At 25.6% G+C, this 15,781-nt stretch overlaps 3 protein-coding genes across 3 annotated transcripts in view; 2 read left to right on the forward strand and 1 right to left on the reverse strand.

The window, feature by feature from the left end:
• The first annotated feature begins 3,973 nt into the window (after positions 1–3,973).
• LOC128963942 (pre-mRNA-splicing factor CWC22 homolog) lies at positions 3,974–6,737 on the forward strand. Its single transcript, XM_054310491.1, has 4 exons — positions 3,974–4,682; positions 4,792–4,920; positions 4,986–5,121; positions 5,211–6,737. The coding sequence occupies exons 1-4, from the start codon at positions 4,152–4,154 to the stop codon at positions 6,644–6,646; spliced, it is 2,232 nt and encodes a 743-aa protein (XP_054166466.1). The 5' UTR covers positions 3,974–4,151; the 3' UTR covers positions 6,647–6,737.
• Positions 6,738–6,815: 78 nt separating this feature from the next.
• LOC128963947 (28S ribosomal protein L42, mitochondrial-like) lies at positions 6,816–7,608 on the reverse strand. Its single transcript, XM_054310496.1, has 4 exons — positions 7,398–7,608; positions 7,260–7,335; positions 6,979–7,133; positions 6,816–6,909 (listed from the first exon to the last, which is right to left on the reverse strand). Exons 1-4 carry the CDS (start codon positions 7,499–7,501, stop codon positions 6,858–6,860), a joined length of 387 nt encoding a protein of 128 aa, XP_054166471.1. The 5' UTR covers positions 7,502–7,608; the 3' UTR covers positions 6,816–6,857.
• Positions 7,609–10,358: 2,750 nt separating this feature from the next.
• The window catches only part of LOC128963941 (nuclear hormone receptor E75-like), a 28,184-nt gene continuing 22,761 nt past the window's right edge, over positions 10,359–15,781 (forward strand). Inside the window, exon 1 of the mRNA XM_054310488.1 lies at positions 10,359–10,617. Coding sequence (XP_054166463.1) covers positions 10,494–10,617 — 124 coding nt within the window. The 5' untranslated portion in view covers positions 10,359–10,493. The remainder of the gene's footprint in view (positions 10,618–15,781) is intronic.

Below are 15,781 nucleotides of genomic sequence, written 5' to 3' on the forward strand. Positions count from 1 at the left end.
AAGCACATATTTTGTATGTTAAAAATAATTTTTTAAAAATGGATATTTAATGTGATTTTTAAAATTGATTATTAAAGGAAAATATCCAACAAATTCAGCCAATTTTAACAATTGAAAAGTACATTGTATTCACTTATCTAATATTAATATATCAATTAAGACAAGTGTGATATAAATTATAACTTTTTATAACGTGTTAATATTGGAATATAAGTTAGTGTACATAAAATTAATAGTATTATATACTGTATATAATAAAATACCATGTTGAATTAAGCACAATTTTAATGTCTATTACTATTATAATAATCTAAAATTTTCATCATTTATTTGATATATTAAATAGTAAGCGTGAATCTTAATAAAATAATTTTAAAAATGGATATCAAAATTTGATAAACTAATATAATTAATGAATATTTAAAAATAAATCTTGTATTCAACAATCAATGAACGGGTGTATGTGTCATATGACTAATACAAAGTCTAATTAATTTTACGATAAAAACTATTTGACATCAAAATTATATATATTTTATTAGTATTATATAAAACTTATGATACTTACACTTTTTATTATTTTTTCAAAATGACGTTTGAAACTGTATTTAATTTGTAGTATAATTTATTTTGATATTTGATTTGCAATTTATTTGATATGCTGTACCCTAATTAAGTATAGATAAATTTTACACAAAGCACAATATATATTAGTTGTGTAAATTACATTTTGATATTAGCGTAATAAATATTATATACAGTATATAATTAATTATATTTTTTTAGATATAAAAAACAAATATATCAAGTTTTAGATGCAATTAGATGTAAGAATACTAGACGTGAATAGTTTGAAAAAGTTTTAAAATTATTTGATATCATTTATTTTCATTTATAATTTATTTTCAAAAATACTTTTATAAATTATATATAAACACTGATTATGGTGATGATGATGCTAAATTTCTAGTAGATTAACAGTCATGGTAAAATTACTTAAATTATTTATGAATTATTAGTTTTAATATAATCACTACAAAATATCAGCTATATATTTTATTTATTTATTTTTATAAATAAACATTAACTTAATACTGTATATTGGATATACAGATAATTTTAGACAGACAATACAATATAATACATTATAAATTATATTATTATTAGCGACTAACAGCCCACTGACCGGTCTATCAATCGTTGATCGTTGTGTATGTCATGTAATTTATTAGATCTAATATTATCACTTTTAGCAGAGGTTTTCCCATTAATTAACTCAAATATATTAGTTTTATCATTGTTTTTACAATAATTAAATTTTATTAATACTATTAGTGTATTGTATAAGCACTTGATATTATTTTACTATAATAATAATAATTTGAAAAATATAAATTGTAAAAATATTTATACAACAAATTATTTTTTTTTTAAATTTATAGCGAAAGTTGTTAATATTAAAAATATAAAACTTTATTTAAAAAATATTTTTTTAAACAATTAAAAAATAGTGTTTTGTGGTAAATATTTTGAACCCAATTTTTATCAGCAGATTGTAAATTATTTGTCTTCAATTAATTAAGCGCACAGTGCTCTTAGTGTACTGTACTTAATGTATCAAAATGTGCTGTCTCACTTTACTATACGGTGTATAAAATCAATTTTACAGTAAAACTACTACAATTAGACTGACCATCTATACAGATGCCGCCTGTATTATACAGAAAACGGGGGTTTAATACAAGCAAATGGAAAGGTATTAACCTGTATATTGTAATATAAAGTTTTATATTGATATATCATATACAGTATGTGAAACTAATTGATTAATATAAGTATAAAATAATTATTTTCTATATTACATAAACATATACAATATATTTATAGCAAAACAAGCTTATTATTTTAATAAATAAGTTACAATAAACGTAATTTGGTATAGTTTGTACTGATTGACCTTGCACATATTGTGTCCTTCAATAGGACATTGGGGTTCAATTCATTTATCCGATTAATTAAGATTTTATTCAAAATATTTACAAATCTTGTTTTATTTATTCAATTAAAAAAAAAGTTATTTAAAATTACGCTTATAATGATTTTTTAGTACTTTAAGGTACTTTTATATTACATACAACAATATTATCAATGCTCATTAAATAAATACAGTACTATAATAAAGTGACATGAGTTTGACTTTTATTTTAAACTTTATATATTTATTATATCTTGAAAAATATATATATATCATATATACATAAATTGTCACTTTAATTACATATCAATATATCAATTAATTATCTCTTTCAATATAATCAATAAATTTATTTAATTTGTTTTATTAGACCACTTGAACAAAGTTACGCAACTTTTTTTATAAAGACTAAAGTATTGAATATTTTTAGTAAAGTACAGTATATGTAGACATAATAAACTAATAAATTAAGTTTATATAAACAGAATGATTAATTTAATATAAATATATTAATATTATTGTATTTTATTAAATATAAAATAATATATTCATAAAAACAATATAATCACCAATTTCTTATATTACGTTAACTTTACAATTGTCATCTAATAAATAATAGTAATTTTATTAGTTATATTAGATCCTTATACAGTATTATATTATAATTTATATTTAGGTATTAATATCTATCAATACAATTCAATTATATAATACTGTTAATAATTTGTTTTATTTTCAAAATATGTATATATATATAGTGTATATACAATATATATATATATATATATATATATTGTGTATATCCGGAATAAAAAGAGATCTAAAAAAACAGGTAATGAATAATAATAATAAAATACAAATATATATTTATATACAGTATATCATCCAAACAAAAGTGATTCACACTTTAAGATCAAACTTATGATGAAATTCATGTGAAACTTGAGTGCATTACGAACTCTCTGTATAATTGCCTATAAAAAAGGCCTCAAATTCATAGACTAATTGAATGTATGTATGAATGTATATACTCTTTACAAGTCAACACTCAAACCCTGTTTTCTATGATTTACACAATTAATACACATTTACTCTGAAGTATACTGTACTGTAGTATACAGTGATTGTGTGCATTGACTGCACTTTTATCAATACAGTACTACTTCTGTTACATTCAATACATTTGTCATTGTTTTGGATTATTAGGATTAAGACAATCACAACAATTAGTTATAAATTGATTTGTTTTTATACCACCACTTGTATGATAACCGACTATATATTAGTTATATATTGTATAACTATACAGTAGTTGACCAAAATTATTGTCAATAATTTATTGATTATTAATATTATATTCAACTCAAATATTTACAACTTATTCAAACTATTTAAATATATATTAAAAGATTTTTAACAATAAATAAAATTTAAACACAAATTTGCAGAATTAATAAATAAGTATTTATACATTTTAAGTACAGTTTTGATCAATAATTATGAAATTATTACTTTTTATTGTTATTATAGAGTTATCTTAATTAATATATTAATATATGGCGACAATTAATTGATAAACTATTTGTTTAATATAAACAATTAGTTGTTGTTATACAAAGTACTTTAATTTTAATTTATGTTTTTTTTGTGCAAATATTACATTATATTAAAAATATTATTTATATATTATATTAAATATATAGCAATTGATGACTAATTAGATTTTTAAATAACGTAATATACTGTACAATAAAATGCCTGTACTTATAGTGCATTATTAATAGAGTAATTATAATATTTTGTATTACTATTGGTATCATATAAACAACATTGACTGTACTCCACGTACACAATATAAGTTACAACTACAGTACAGTACTCTATCATTGGTATTATAGTGGGAATCGACTGTATTTGACATCAACTTAGACTTTGAGACAACGATTAAAACGACTAAACAATGAATTAATAGAAATAACTAAACGACTCGTTATTAGTGTTGAAGCGATCGCATGAATGACAACATTATTATTAAACACAAACACAGATTCAATAGTTATTTATTAATAATATAATAATAATATTATTATTATTAATAGTTTTGTGATTTTACTAACAATAGTGTTATGATTTGTGCCCTTTTGTGACAATCAATTGATATGTGAACTAAAACTAAATGTGTTTTGCATTGAAAAGCAATAGAAAAGCCATTGAAATGAGTGTCAAAAATATGGATTCCATTGGAAGTACGTCTCGATTGAGTCTAAAGAAGACAAACAATCAAGAGATGAATGAGAAGAAGAAAGACTCGACAAGTGATGTAATGACAGCTAACAAAAAGTCTACAAATAGTGGTGACAGCGAACCATCAGTTAAGAGATCCAAACAACAAGAGTCAATGGATATAATGCATCGAACGGGCGGCGCGTATATACCGCCGGCGCGGCTCAGACTCATGCAGAAGGATATCACAGACAAGAATAGCATTGAATACCAACGTATCTCATGGGAAGCGCTCAAGAAAAGCATCAACGGTCTGATCAATAAAGTAAATGTGGCCAACATTGCCATCATTGTACGCGAACTCTTCAAAGAGAATCTGATCCGAGGCCGCGGTTTATTGTGCCGGTCAGTGGTCGCGGCGCAGACAGCGTCGCCGACATTCACTCACGTTTACGCCACACTCATCGCCATTTGCAATACAAAGGTAGCCATCGATGACTAATTAATCACTAATTATTGATATCAAATGTGTTTTTAAAAAAAACGTTTTACTAACGTTTCAACTTTTTTATTGTCTTTGTTTTGGTTAATAGTTCCCAAAAATCGGTGAATTAGTTTTTAAACGACTGATCATTCAATTTCGCAAAAGTTTTCGTCGAAATGACAAACAGGTGTGCATTACGACCACCCGTTTCATCGCACATCTGGTTAATCAACAAGTGGTATGTTTTGTTGTGTTTTTAAGTTAATTTATTTCCCAATAAAACGATTGTTTATCACCCAATAGGCTCATGAAGTGGTGTCACTCGAAATATTGACACTTTTGTTGGAAAACGCGACCAACGACTCGGTTGAAGTGGCCATCGCTTTTCTTCGGGAATGCGGATCAAAGTTAGAGGAGCTCTCCCGGAGAGGCATTTCTGGTAAATACTAGCTTTATATTTGTTTTTTTTTTAATTAACAAACACTTGAAACACCTCTTTTTAATTGTTTCTTATCTTAAAATTTTTAGCTATATTTGATAGATTGCGGTTCATTCTACATGAGGGACAGTTAGATAAGAGAGTGCAGTATATGATTGAAGTTATGTTCGCTATTAGACGAGACAAATATGTTGATCATCCGTCAGTGATCGCCGAATTGGATTTGATTGAAGAGTCGGAACAGTTTACCCATTTGATGACTTTAGATGAACCACAAGACAGCGAAGACAAAATCAATGTCTTTCAATTTGACAATAATTTTCAGGATAACGAAGAGAAATATAAAGCTATTAAAAAAGAGATTTTAGACGACGAAACAACTGATGACGAAGACGACGACGGAGAAGATTCCGACGATGAGGACGATGAAGATGATGACGAGGAGGGCGATGGCGAGGCCACTGATTCTAACGCTATCATCGATAACACTGAAACTACATTACGAACTCTTCGTCGTGATATATATTTGACTATTCAGTCGTCGTTAGACTTTGAAGAATGTGCCCATAAATTATTAAAGCTTGAGTTAAAGCCGGGACAGGTTGTAGAGCTCTGTCATATGATTGTCGACTGTGCGGCACAACAGAGAACTTATATGAAGTTTTACGGACTTTTAGCGCAACGGTTTTGTTCGCTAAACTCAGATTATGCGGAACCGTTCGCTGAGATATTCAAGAGTTGTTACGATACGATCCATAGGTTTGAGACAAATAAACTGCGAAATGTGGCCAAACTTTTTGCACATTTGCTCATTACTGATGCCATTTCGTGGGTAGTGTTGTCTTATATTAAGCTGAACGAAGAGGACACAACATCTTCGAGTAGAGTATTCATAAAGATTTTATTTCAAGAGTTGAGTGAATCTATGGGTTTAGTTAAACTCAATCAACGAATTAAAGATCCGACACTACAGGAGGCCTTTGATGGTCTCTTTCCACGAGACGATCCTCGAAATACCAGATTTGCCATAAATTTCTTTACATCGATTGGTTTGGGAGGACTTACAGATGATCTCAGAGATCACTTAAAAGCCATCCCAAAGACTGTGGTTCCGATCACATCAACTGAAATGAATTCAAATAAAAGAAGAAAATCAAGTATTGAAAGTGATTCCGATTCAAACGGTTCAGATGACAACGGATCTTCGGCATCGACCACATCAAATTCATCATCCGAGTCGGGCTCGCCTTCATCATCATCATCACCATCGTCTTCAAACACATACAAACTATCACCGAAACGCAATCATCGATCTTCACGTCATTCACATCAGAATTCAAAGAAACAAAAATCGAGAGAAAGGCATCGCAAAGATAAAGACAATCATCACAAGAGCTCAAAGAGTAGTTCAAAGAGTTCTCGAAGACATCTCAAGCAAAAAGAGAAACAAAGTAAAGACAAAGATAGAGAATACAAGAGTACGAAGTCGTCTAAGACTTCCAGACGACACCATAACGATCGATGACTCAATGCTTTCTCTATTATAATCTAAACTAAAACTTTCATATTTTATAATCAATATTTAGTTTAATTTAATTATTATTATTATTATGTATTGAATTTAAAAATTAAAAAAAATGATTTACATTTGATTAAAAAGTTATCAAATATTTACTTTAAATAAGATATTTATTACTATTATATTCGTATATTTACCGGTAATTATATACCAGAATCTAAATACCAGGTCTCGGATGAGGCGGTTTGGGAACAACTCTCTTGAGTGGTCTATTGGGTAATAAAAAGATGTCATCAATTAATATGTTTTACCGTAAGTGTTGATAAACAAAGAATTACCTCCTTTTCCACTTGAATGCCGGTGTAAACGTCAGTAATTGTAGTTCTTCGAGATCAGGACCCGACCCGTGGTGTATGTTTTGACCAGAGATGCGGTGCGATATCTTTAGTACCGATTCGTCTTCTTTAAGCCATTCGCTGGTCTCAGGGATCGGCTATATATATATACATATATATATATATATATATATAAATATATATAAATATATAGTTTATTTGTTAAACAATTAGCAATAAAACAAGAAATTATATGATATTTTTATTTATAGGATAAATCATACCCTCGAGTGTTCGTAAGGAAACAGTCGGTCCTCATGAAGACAAACGATAGTCTGGCCGTCATTTGTCACCGTAATTCTGGTCAACAATTAATAACTTTCAGTGTTTTTATATTATAAATATTAGCAAATGTTTTATACTTGGCCTCATTGTCGGCAGTAATGTTGGACATCAATCGGTTTATATATAGCCATCCATGTCGTGGTCTTAAGCGTGAAGACAACAAAACTAATTTGTTTAACATTTTTTTAACACAAATTTGTTATTAAATATAATTAATTAATATAAATTAAATAACTATTTACTAGAAATCATGTGTTTTTTATTAAACAATTTGTGTTCACTTTTAGACTTATGTTTTCATTTTCTATAATAAATTTAAGTTTTTTACATTATTTTCAATATTACATTAGTAATGACAACAATTTCGTCTATAAATACAATTTAATATGAAATTCAGCGCCAATTTTAATATCATAATAAAAAAATCAATAAATAAAAACTTAAATACTGTATTAACAATATTATAATTATTAAAAAACAAAAATCAATTATACATTATAGTTATAGTTATATTGAATGTAAAAATAATAAGTTATATTATATTTTATAATAGTATTGTAAAAATAATTAATAGTTTTACAAACATTGTAAAATTTCAAACCATATATTTAAAAAAAATAATTGGATTGTATTAAAAATAATAATTTTAAAGTATAATATTTTTTGTAAAAAATATTCAAATTTATCATAATTATTAAATTCATATTTATGTTTTTATTTATCAAAAACAAGATTTCAAACAACACATCAATTTGCATACAACACACAAAAATTGTAATTTTGTTTTGTCTTAATGTGGGTGTAGTTATATAATAACACTTTTTTTATTGAATGAAAACATTTAATTAAATGAGTCATATATTGGTTGTATTGCTTATAAACTGTATTATAAGTTGGTAACACTTTTTAGAAAATTCATATCAAATAAAAATAAGGCCAAACTCTTAAAGACATACTTTGAGGAACTGTAGTATTATTTTTTTTTATTTAATTTAATTAATATTGATAGAGAGTCTATAGTACAGTATAATTAACTATAGATTCTCTTTATTTATTTTGCTGTTAATATTGTTAATCCAATTTATGACTTATTATAATATCTATATTTACTAATAAGCTATATATATAATATTACAATTATGTAATTTACATACAATAGTTATTATTGAAGATTTTAATAATATATATTTTTTAAATTGTATAATATATTTAAATAAATAATGTAAAATATTTTGTATATAATTATAAACTTAAAAATACAACAATAAAAATAATTTTTAGAATTAGTGTTAAACACATTACTAATTATAATATAAAGACTTATTAATAAAATAAATTTAAAAATTTAAAAGATTACTAAATGAGATGTTATATAATGATATTTATTGCCAGTAAAATATCATTAAAATATGATAATAGAAATATACACTTTTAATTAGGTCTTTAAACTGGAAGGTGTATATTAAAGCTAACGCTTTTGTTAAACTATTGTTTTATTTTAAACAATTAATTATTTGCGGAAATGTTGTGAAGATTTTTGGATTAAAATTAAAAGCTTTTTAATAGATTTTAATGCAATTATAATTTATCTTATTATTAATTATATTAATTTTTAACTATTATATATATATATATAGTTATTAAAATTGATTATTAATAAAAATTAAATTTTACTTAAATATTTATTTTTATAAAATAATTTATTGATTATTGTATTTTAGATTAGTTAATATTATAAATTTATATAGATAATTAATTATTTTAAATGTACAATACATTAAGCAAACAATTTTATTTATTATATATAACGTATTATGAATTGAACAAAATTATTGAACAATATATAAATATTAATGAAAATTGAACAATTTTATCATATAAATTACTATAAACAATTTATTGTGATGTTTGGTTTAAAATAATAATATATAAATAGTATACAATATATAATATATTATGTTAAAATTGATTGTTTATTACATATTGTATATTTATAAAAATTAATTTTAATAAAATTGTAATTTTAAATTAGTCTAAATATTTAAATAAGATTGTAATTTATATAGTTTTATGTTATTTTCGTTGTTTTTATAGTATTATAAATTATAATTTATAATTACAAGAATATTCTTTAATTAATTTATACAGTATTTACTCGTTATTATTTTTACAAAATTTAGAATAAAATGTGAGGGATAGAGATAATTAAATGAATAAATAAATTACATTAAAAGTGTTTGTAATAATAATAATAATAATAATTTTATTATTATTTTAAACCAAACAAAACATAACAAATTGTTTATCGGAGGAAAATAAGGGGCGATTCTATCGTAAAGTAAACTCAGGGGTAGGTATCATATGGTTTGGTTATATGAAAATTAAATGTTTCAAATGAGAGTTAAAGCCTAGATATCTCATAGTCATAGCACTGGTATTGTATAAATATATGTCTCTCTTTTAACTCTTATATTAAAGGAATAGCGCATAGAGTATGGATTGTTGATAGCACTGGTATACAATAGTTGGTTATATATTGAACAAACACACACTCTATGCTACATAAGCTATGTGTAAGCATTGCAAGCTTGACCTAGAAATTGTTCAGTTCATTCACCTCATACATTGATATAGTTTAGCGTTACTACCAGTGCTTACAAATGTTAACATTCCCTCCAAACTCTCACTCGCATCGATCGCATCGGTAGGCAATGACTAACACATCGCATACTGTTATATAATATAACTTACTATGACTTGTATAGCACCGGGAGTGCTGCCAATAGAGGCAACTGATAGTGATTGCCTGAGCCAATAGTGGTTGAGTGCGGGTGACGTCAAAAAGGGGACAACGACCGCAAGGAAGTGCCCGATATGTGGCACAGACTTGAAGTGTTACTCCGATTACAACTACAACCGCTTGTTATACCACTTTCGCTGGCAATACATTCAAACACATTATGCAATCTATACTTACTATGAATGTCTTGTGTGTTGTTTAATGCCATCAACACTACAACACTCCTCTTGTGATTGCAATTTGTGTCCACAAAATCAAAAAACGCTAAAAACTATTGATTGGTTCATCAATTTCGTGAATCACACCAACCGGTCATATATCTGGTCATATCATCTCTTCATTTGTTTTGTGCTATTTCTGTCACACATCCAAAATGGTTGAACATATCGACCAATTAGTCGAAGACAACGATAACAATGACACCGACAATAGCAACCATGAAGTACAAGAAGTGCAGAAACGACTGCAACCATCGGTGCAACCGAACAACGACTTCGGTATGTATTTGACTCTTACTTTCACTTTATGTTTAACAATACGAGTCTTTCATGTATTCAATTGTATGATAAATAGTCATATGATTTAATGGTCCACTCATTCATTAAATATTATTATGAGTTCAGAATTTATGAATTTATATACAGAATCTTAACATCTATTTTCGTCAATATTTGTTGTAATCATTATAATCACACAAATATATTGTCTTTTAAATTGAATAATAATTTCAATTTATGTGTTATCTGATTTTGATGTAATTAAGATTATCTTTAATAACTATTAATTATTTTTTAATTTATATTATTTATAATTTATAAACTTTAAAAAATATTGGATATTAAATTAAATTAGTATAAGCTTTGTATATAAGTTTACTGCATAAAAAATAAAATCATTAATTTAAAAATATTAATATATACACATAAAAACAGAAACATAGTCAAAAATTAATAAGAAATACTGTATAAATATATTTTTAAATTGTATTTCAAAAACGCTAAATTTTAATTTTAAGCATAGATTTATATATCATTATAGTAAAATTAATATTAATTAATTTATCAAATCATGAAAAATATTTGTATTATTAAATTATAAAATACTTAAAAATTTAGAAATTATATTATTGTGTTAATCTATTTTTTAACATTCAAATTTTAATTAAAGATTTAAAGAGTTTTATATGTTTTTTACTTAATTTCTATTAAATTATTTATTTTATTATGAGTTTCAATGCAAATTTTCAATCTTACTAATAAGATTTTATATATAAGATTATACATATAAATAATATAAAAATGTTTAGCATTTTTATGTATATCGATTAGATATTTGCATAACATTGAATTATAATAATTATACAATGTCTTTATAGTGACTTTTGCTATATTATTATTAATGTTGCATAATCTGAGATAAATAACAATAATAATATAAATAATAACATCACAATACATGCAATAACAATGTTAACTCAAAATTAACATATCTTTGTTTTTTAAAGATATATATATATATATTTATATATAATGAAATATTATTTATTTTAATTATGTGTTTCTAACATTCAATTTCTTAACATACAATTCATGTTGTTTTTTAAAAAAGAAAAATTTAATGTTTGAGTAAAGAAAATTCAAATAAATATTTAAAAAGAGATAACAACACAAATTGAAATAATAAAATAAAAATAAATAATATTACTAATACATAAATTAAACAGCAATTTTATGTGTTGTGATTACCAAAGTTGGCAAATTGATAGATAGATAGGAGTGAGTGAGTAGTGAGTGAGTGAGTGAGTGAGTGAGTGTGTGTGTGTGTGTGTGTGTGTGTGAGAGAGAGAGAGAGAGAGAGAGCAAAAATATAAATAAAATGTATTTTTTTGCATTAGTTTGAGTGTATGGAGAAAGTGATGTGTTTTAGGTCGGGTCGAGATGTGAACAACCTCTTGACCGTTAATAGTATGACATACTTTCGTTTTTTTAAATATATATCTCTCTATCCATACACTCATATACCGCACACATAACGCGCTGTAATATTATTTAATAAGTACTGTATATAACTGTATGTATATCTATAACAGTATATCTAATATACAGGCGCTGTTGAAAGTGAAAGGAAAAAACAACTAATACTCGAAACGCTCGAAACGTTTCCCCATTTAAGTAATAATATCTCAATCGCCTGATTGCTTGTCCGTCCCATTGAACTACTCTTTTAAATAAAATTTTTATTTTTATTTATTACTATAAACTATATATTATTTGATTAATCAATTGATTTTTGTTGATCGCTAAATACTATTAATCTCTCCCACATTGTGTTGGTGTTTATGATTATACCACACATTTTATATTTGTTTACAAATATTATTAAATATATGTTTAATTTTTGATTAAATTTTTATCATTACTATTATTTAATAAATGCAATATAAAAACTATATTCTAAATAGTTTACAATATAGTAAAGTATTCATTTTACCATTAATCACAAAAATTTATTAATATATATTTAAATATAATCCATTTCACTAATTCTATAAAATTAATTAATTATAATTTTCATATTAAATATAATTTTTTTTATTCTCATTACTTAATAAAAAAAATCTTAAATCAGTCAAACAATTGCTTGAACGACTATTTATCTATTAATTAAACAATAAAATCTAACACAAATTTAGACCTAACTTATATACACAAATATAAATATCAGTTAAAATCTTGTTTTTGTAAAAATAAAACGATAACCAGTGATGACTATCCCCAGTGAATCTCTTCCGCATTTCATATGCATTGCTATTATATCCCAAAACATACACTCAAGTGATGTACACGTAATGCCTAATAATATAATTTGTGCTTTAGTTTTATCGGTTGAGTTCTACTTAGATATTATTGTTAGTATATATTAATATATCGTAAAAATATATGTTTTTGAAATATTGTGTGATATTTATTTGATAAAACATGAATTTTAATTAAGTAATCAAATTATTTTTTATGATTAACATTATTATAAATATAGTTCTTTTTAATAATTTCTGTATAACTCAACAATTTTTTTCTATAATTTAATCTATAATCAGTCAAATTTTATTTTATTTTTTAAAAATTAAAAATGAAATGCTCATTAAGTCTAGTCATTGTAAACAAGTATAATGTAATATTATTATGAATCTATTAAACTAAAATTCTAAGTTATTTTATTATTATTGTTGTTGTTTTGTTTTATTTGTTAAATATGTAGTTAATTAGTTAAACATGTTATAACTTGAAAAAATAATATATTACAAAAATTAATGGACTATCAATTGAGACAATTTTAATATTTTTTCTCAGTAAGTTAGCTGTTATGTAGTAGTAATAGTAGTAGTAGTAGTAGTAGTAGTAGTAGTAGTAGTAGTAGTAGTAGTACTGGTAGTAGTATTATAGTAATTGCGGAGGTTGTTATAAATGAAAGGATAATATAAATAATGAATTAATGCTTTTATATTATATATAATATTATTTGTGTCTCTATTGGAAATTGAACACAAAAAACGTGAAAAATTGGGAACAACAGGGCATTGACTGCAAAATAGGTCACCCAATGTTTGAGATGCTCTGCTCTCTCACTCAGTTTTGTTATGCAATCAATGCATACTTGTGCGCATACTTTACCAATACTTTTACATATTATAACATTTATTTTCAATGAAAAACATTGCTTATATTATACAATATATCATAGATATATTATTGCGTTACTTTCAATTTCATACCTGTTATTACAAGTTTTTCTATAATTTTAAATAATAATTAATATATATTTATATATTGTATTTTATAATAAAAAATAATAATAACCTTTCCTATGATTATAAAGAGATACTGTATCTTATCGTGAAAAATGTAAAGTATAATATAACTATTGCTACTTAAGTCCTTTTAATAGTAATTTGTTATCAAATATTTTATTTAAAAACAATAATGTGATATTAATAAAATATTAAATACATTTTTATAAAATGTTTAGGCAGTGATTTAGGTATTTATTAGATTACAATATATATCATTAAAATAATTAGCTTTTAAAACAATAAATTGGACGGAAAATGTCAAACTAATGAAAGCAAGTCATTGATCGGAAACAATACTGTTTTCTATGGACTCGAGTATGTCTTTCATGTCTTCAAACTCCCGGAGCAGTTGATGTCTTTCGGATTGCATTTCAAGCAATTGTTGGCTGAGATCTAAATGATCGGTTCGGTTGCACTGCCAATCACTTTCACTATCAGATTCTTGATTAGTCTTTAACTTGATTTCATTTAATTGTAGTTTGATTTTCATTTCATTATACAAAGTCTCTAAATTTTGATTTCTACTAAAAAGCTGTCGATATTTATTTCTTTCTGTTTTTAACTCATTTTGTGTACTAATCAATTGAGTCCTTAACTCTAAGACTTGATTTTCTAATTGTTTAGCATATGATTGCTGTTGATTATCGACTGAAATTTCTTTGATTTCTGTAATACAAGAGCCGATACATTGCTCTAAGGATTGCTTAAGAATTTCATTTTCTTTTTCAAGTGTTTGGATCCGTTGTTCCAGTTCTTTATGACCGTTATATACAGTCCTGTCTTCAATCAGTTTTCTTCTCAATTCTGAGCATTTACTTCTCTCAATCGACAGCTCTGTTTGCAATTTTTCAATTAAATTAGAGATCTCTTCACTAATCCTTTTGCCACTCGTCAAGTGATTTGCCAACTGTTTGTGTTGTTTAAGAGTTTTCCCATTAAAATGGGATTCACGTTCAGAATAGTTACCGTTTTCATTGAATTCTTGGACTGAATTCTCTCTTTCTATTGTTTTCTTGAGACTTACTGATGCATTAATATTTGTTAAATTATTATTATTAGTAATCATATTGTTATTATGATGAGCGCTAGTGTTTGTCAAACTCTTAATCCTTTCCGTTTGCATTTGCATTGTCTCGATATGGTTTTGTTGCATTGCCACCACTTCCTCTAATTTTTTGATCTCCTCCTGTGCTTCTTGTAATAAATTATATGCAAATTCACTCCTTATATGTGTCGGATAATTGGTGTGCGCGCCTACATTCACCACATGATTGACGCCGGTATTGGCAGTTATTGGGCGTCGATTGATAACGAGTGCCGATGAACTCCTGGTGTGCGGTCGTGATCTCCAATTGGTTCCCAATCCGCTGTCGGTTCGCGATCTTATGTGCGAATAGGTAGTCCCAGAACTTCTGGCTACTTCTGTGTCTAACTGTGTCTTTAAAACTAATGTTTTTTCTCTGAGACGACTGTTTTCTTTGTCCAATTGAGTAATACGTTGCTGTAAATCAAAGATTAATTCTTCTAAATCTATTTCCCGACGAGTTTTCTCTTTATTGAGAAGTCGTTTCTTTTCATTTAAAAGTCGTGTAAGTTTTGCGTTTAAAAATTTCATCTGATTTTCGGCATTGTTTGCCTCTTTCTTCAGCTCCAAGTGCTCGTCTTTGAGCCGAAAAAACTTGTCCTCCAATTCATCCCTAAATAAATTTGTTTGACTCGTACTCATTGTTAACATAGTTGTCGACACATTGAGACAAGACTTTGGTCTTAACATTGTTTAATCGATATTTCAAATAATATTTGCTTATAAT

The sequence above is a fragment of the Oppia nitens genome, unplaced genomic scaffold (genome assembly GCF_028296485.1).
Source record: "Oppia nitens isolate AA-2021 unplaced genomic scaffold, nextdenovo-longstitch-racon4-pilon3 scaffold8_pilon_pilon_pilon, whole genome shotgun sequence".
Classification (NCBI taxonomy): domain Eukaryota; kingdom Metazoa; phylum Arthropoda; class Arachnida; order Sarcoptiformes; family Oppiidae; genus Oppia; species Oppia nitens.

Excerpts from the sequence above, each read along its gene's own strand:
- LOC128963942 (XM_054310491.1), top strand. The coding sequence starts at position 4,152 with ATGTGTTTTGCATTGAAAAGCAATAGAAAAGCCATTGAAATGAGTGTC. Across the intron at positions 4,683-4,791 it reads TCGCCATTTGCAATACAAAG|TTCCCAAAAATCGGTGAATT; the intron begins GTAGCCATCGAT and ends TTTGGTTAATAG. Across the intron at positions 4,921-4,985 it reads ATCTGGTTAATCAACAAGTG|GCTCATGAAGTGGTGTCACT; the intron begins GTATGTTTTGTT and ends ATCACCCAATAG.
- LOC128963947 (XM_054310496.1), bottom strand. The coding sequence starts at position 7,501 with ATGTTAAACAAATTAGTTTTGTTGTCTTCACGCTTAAGACCACGACAT. Across the intron at positions 7,336-7,397 it reads ACTGCCGACAATGAGGCCAA|AATTACGGTGACAAATGACG; the intron begins GTATAAAACATT and ends ATTGTTGACCAG. Across the intron at positions 6,910-6,978 it reads GCATTCAAGTGGAAAAGGAG|ACCACTCAAGAGAGTTGTTC; the intron begins GTAATTCTTTGT and ends ATTACCCAATAG.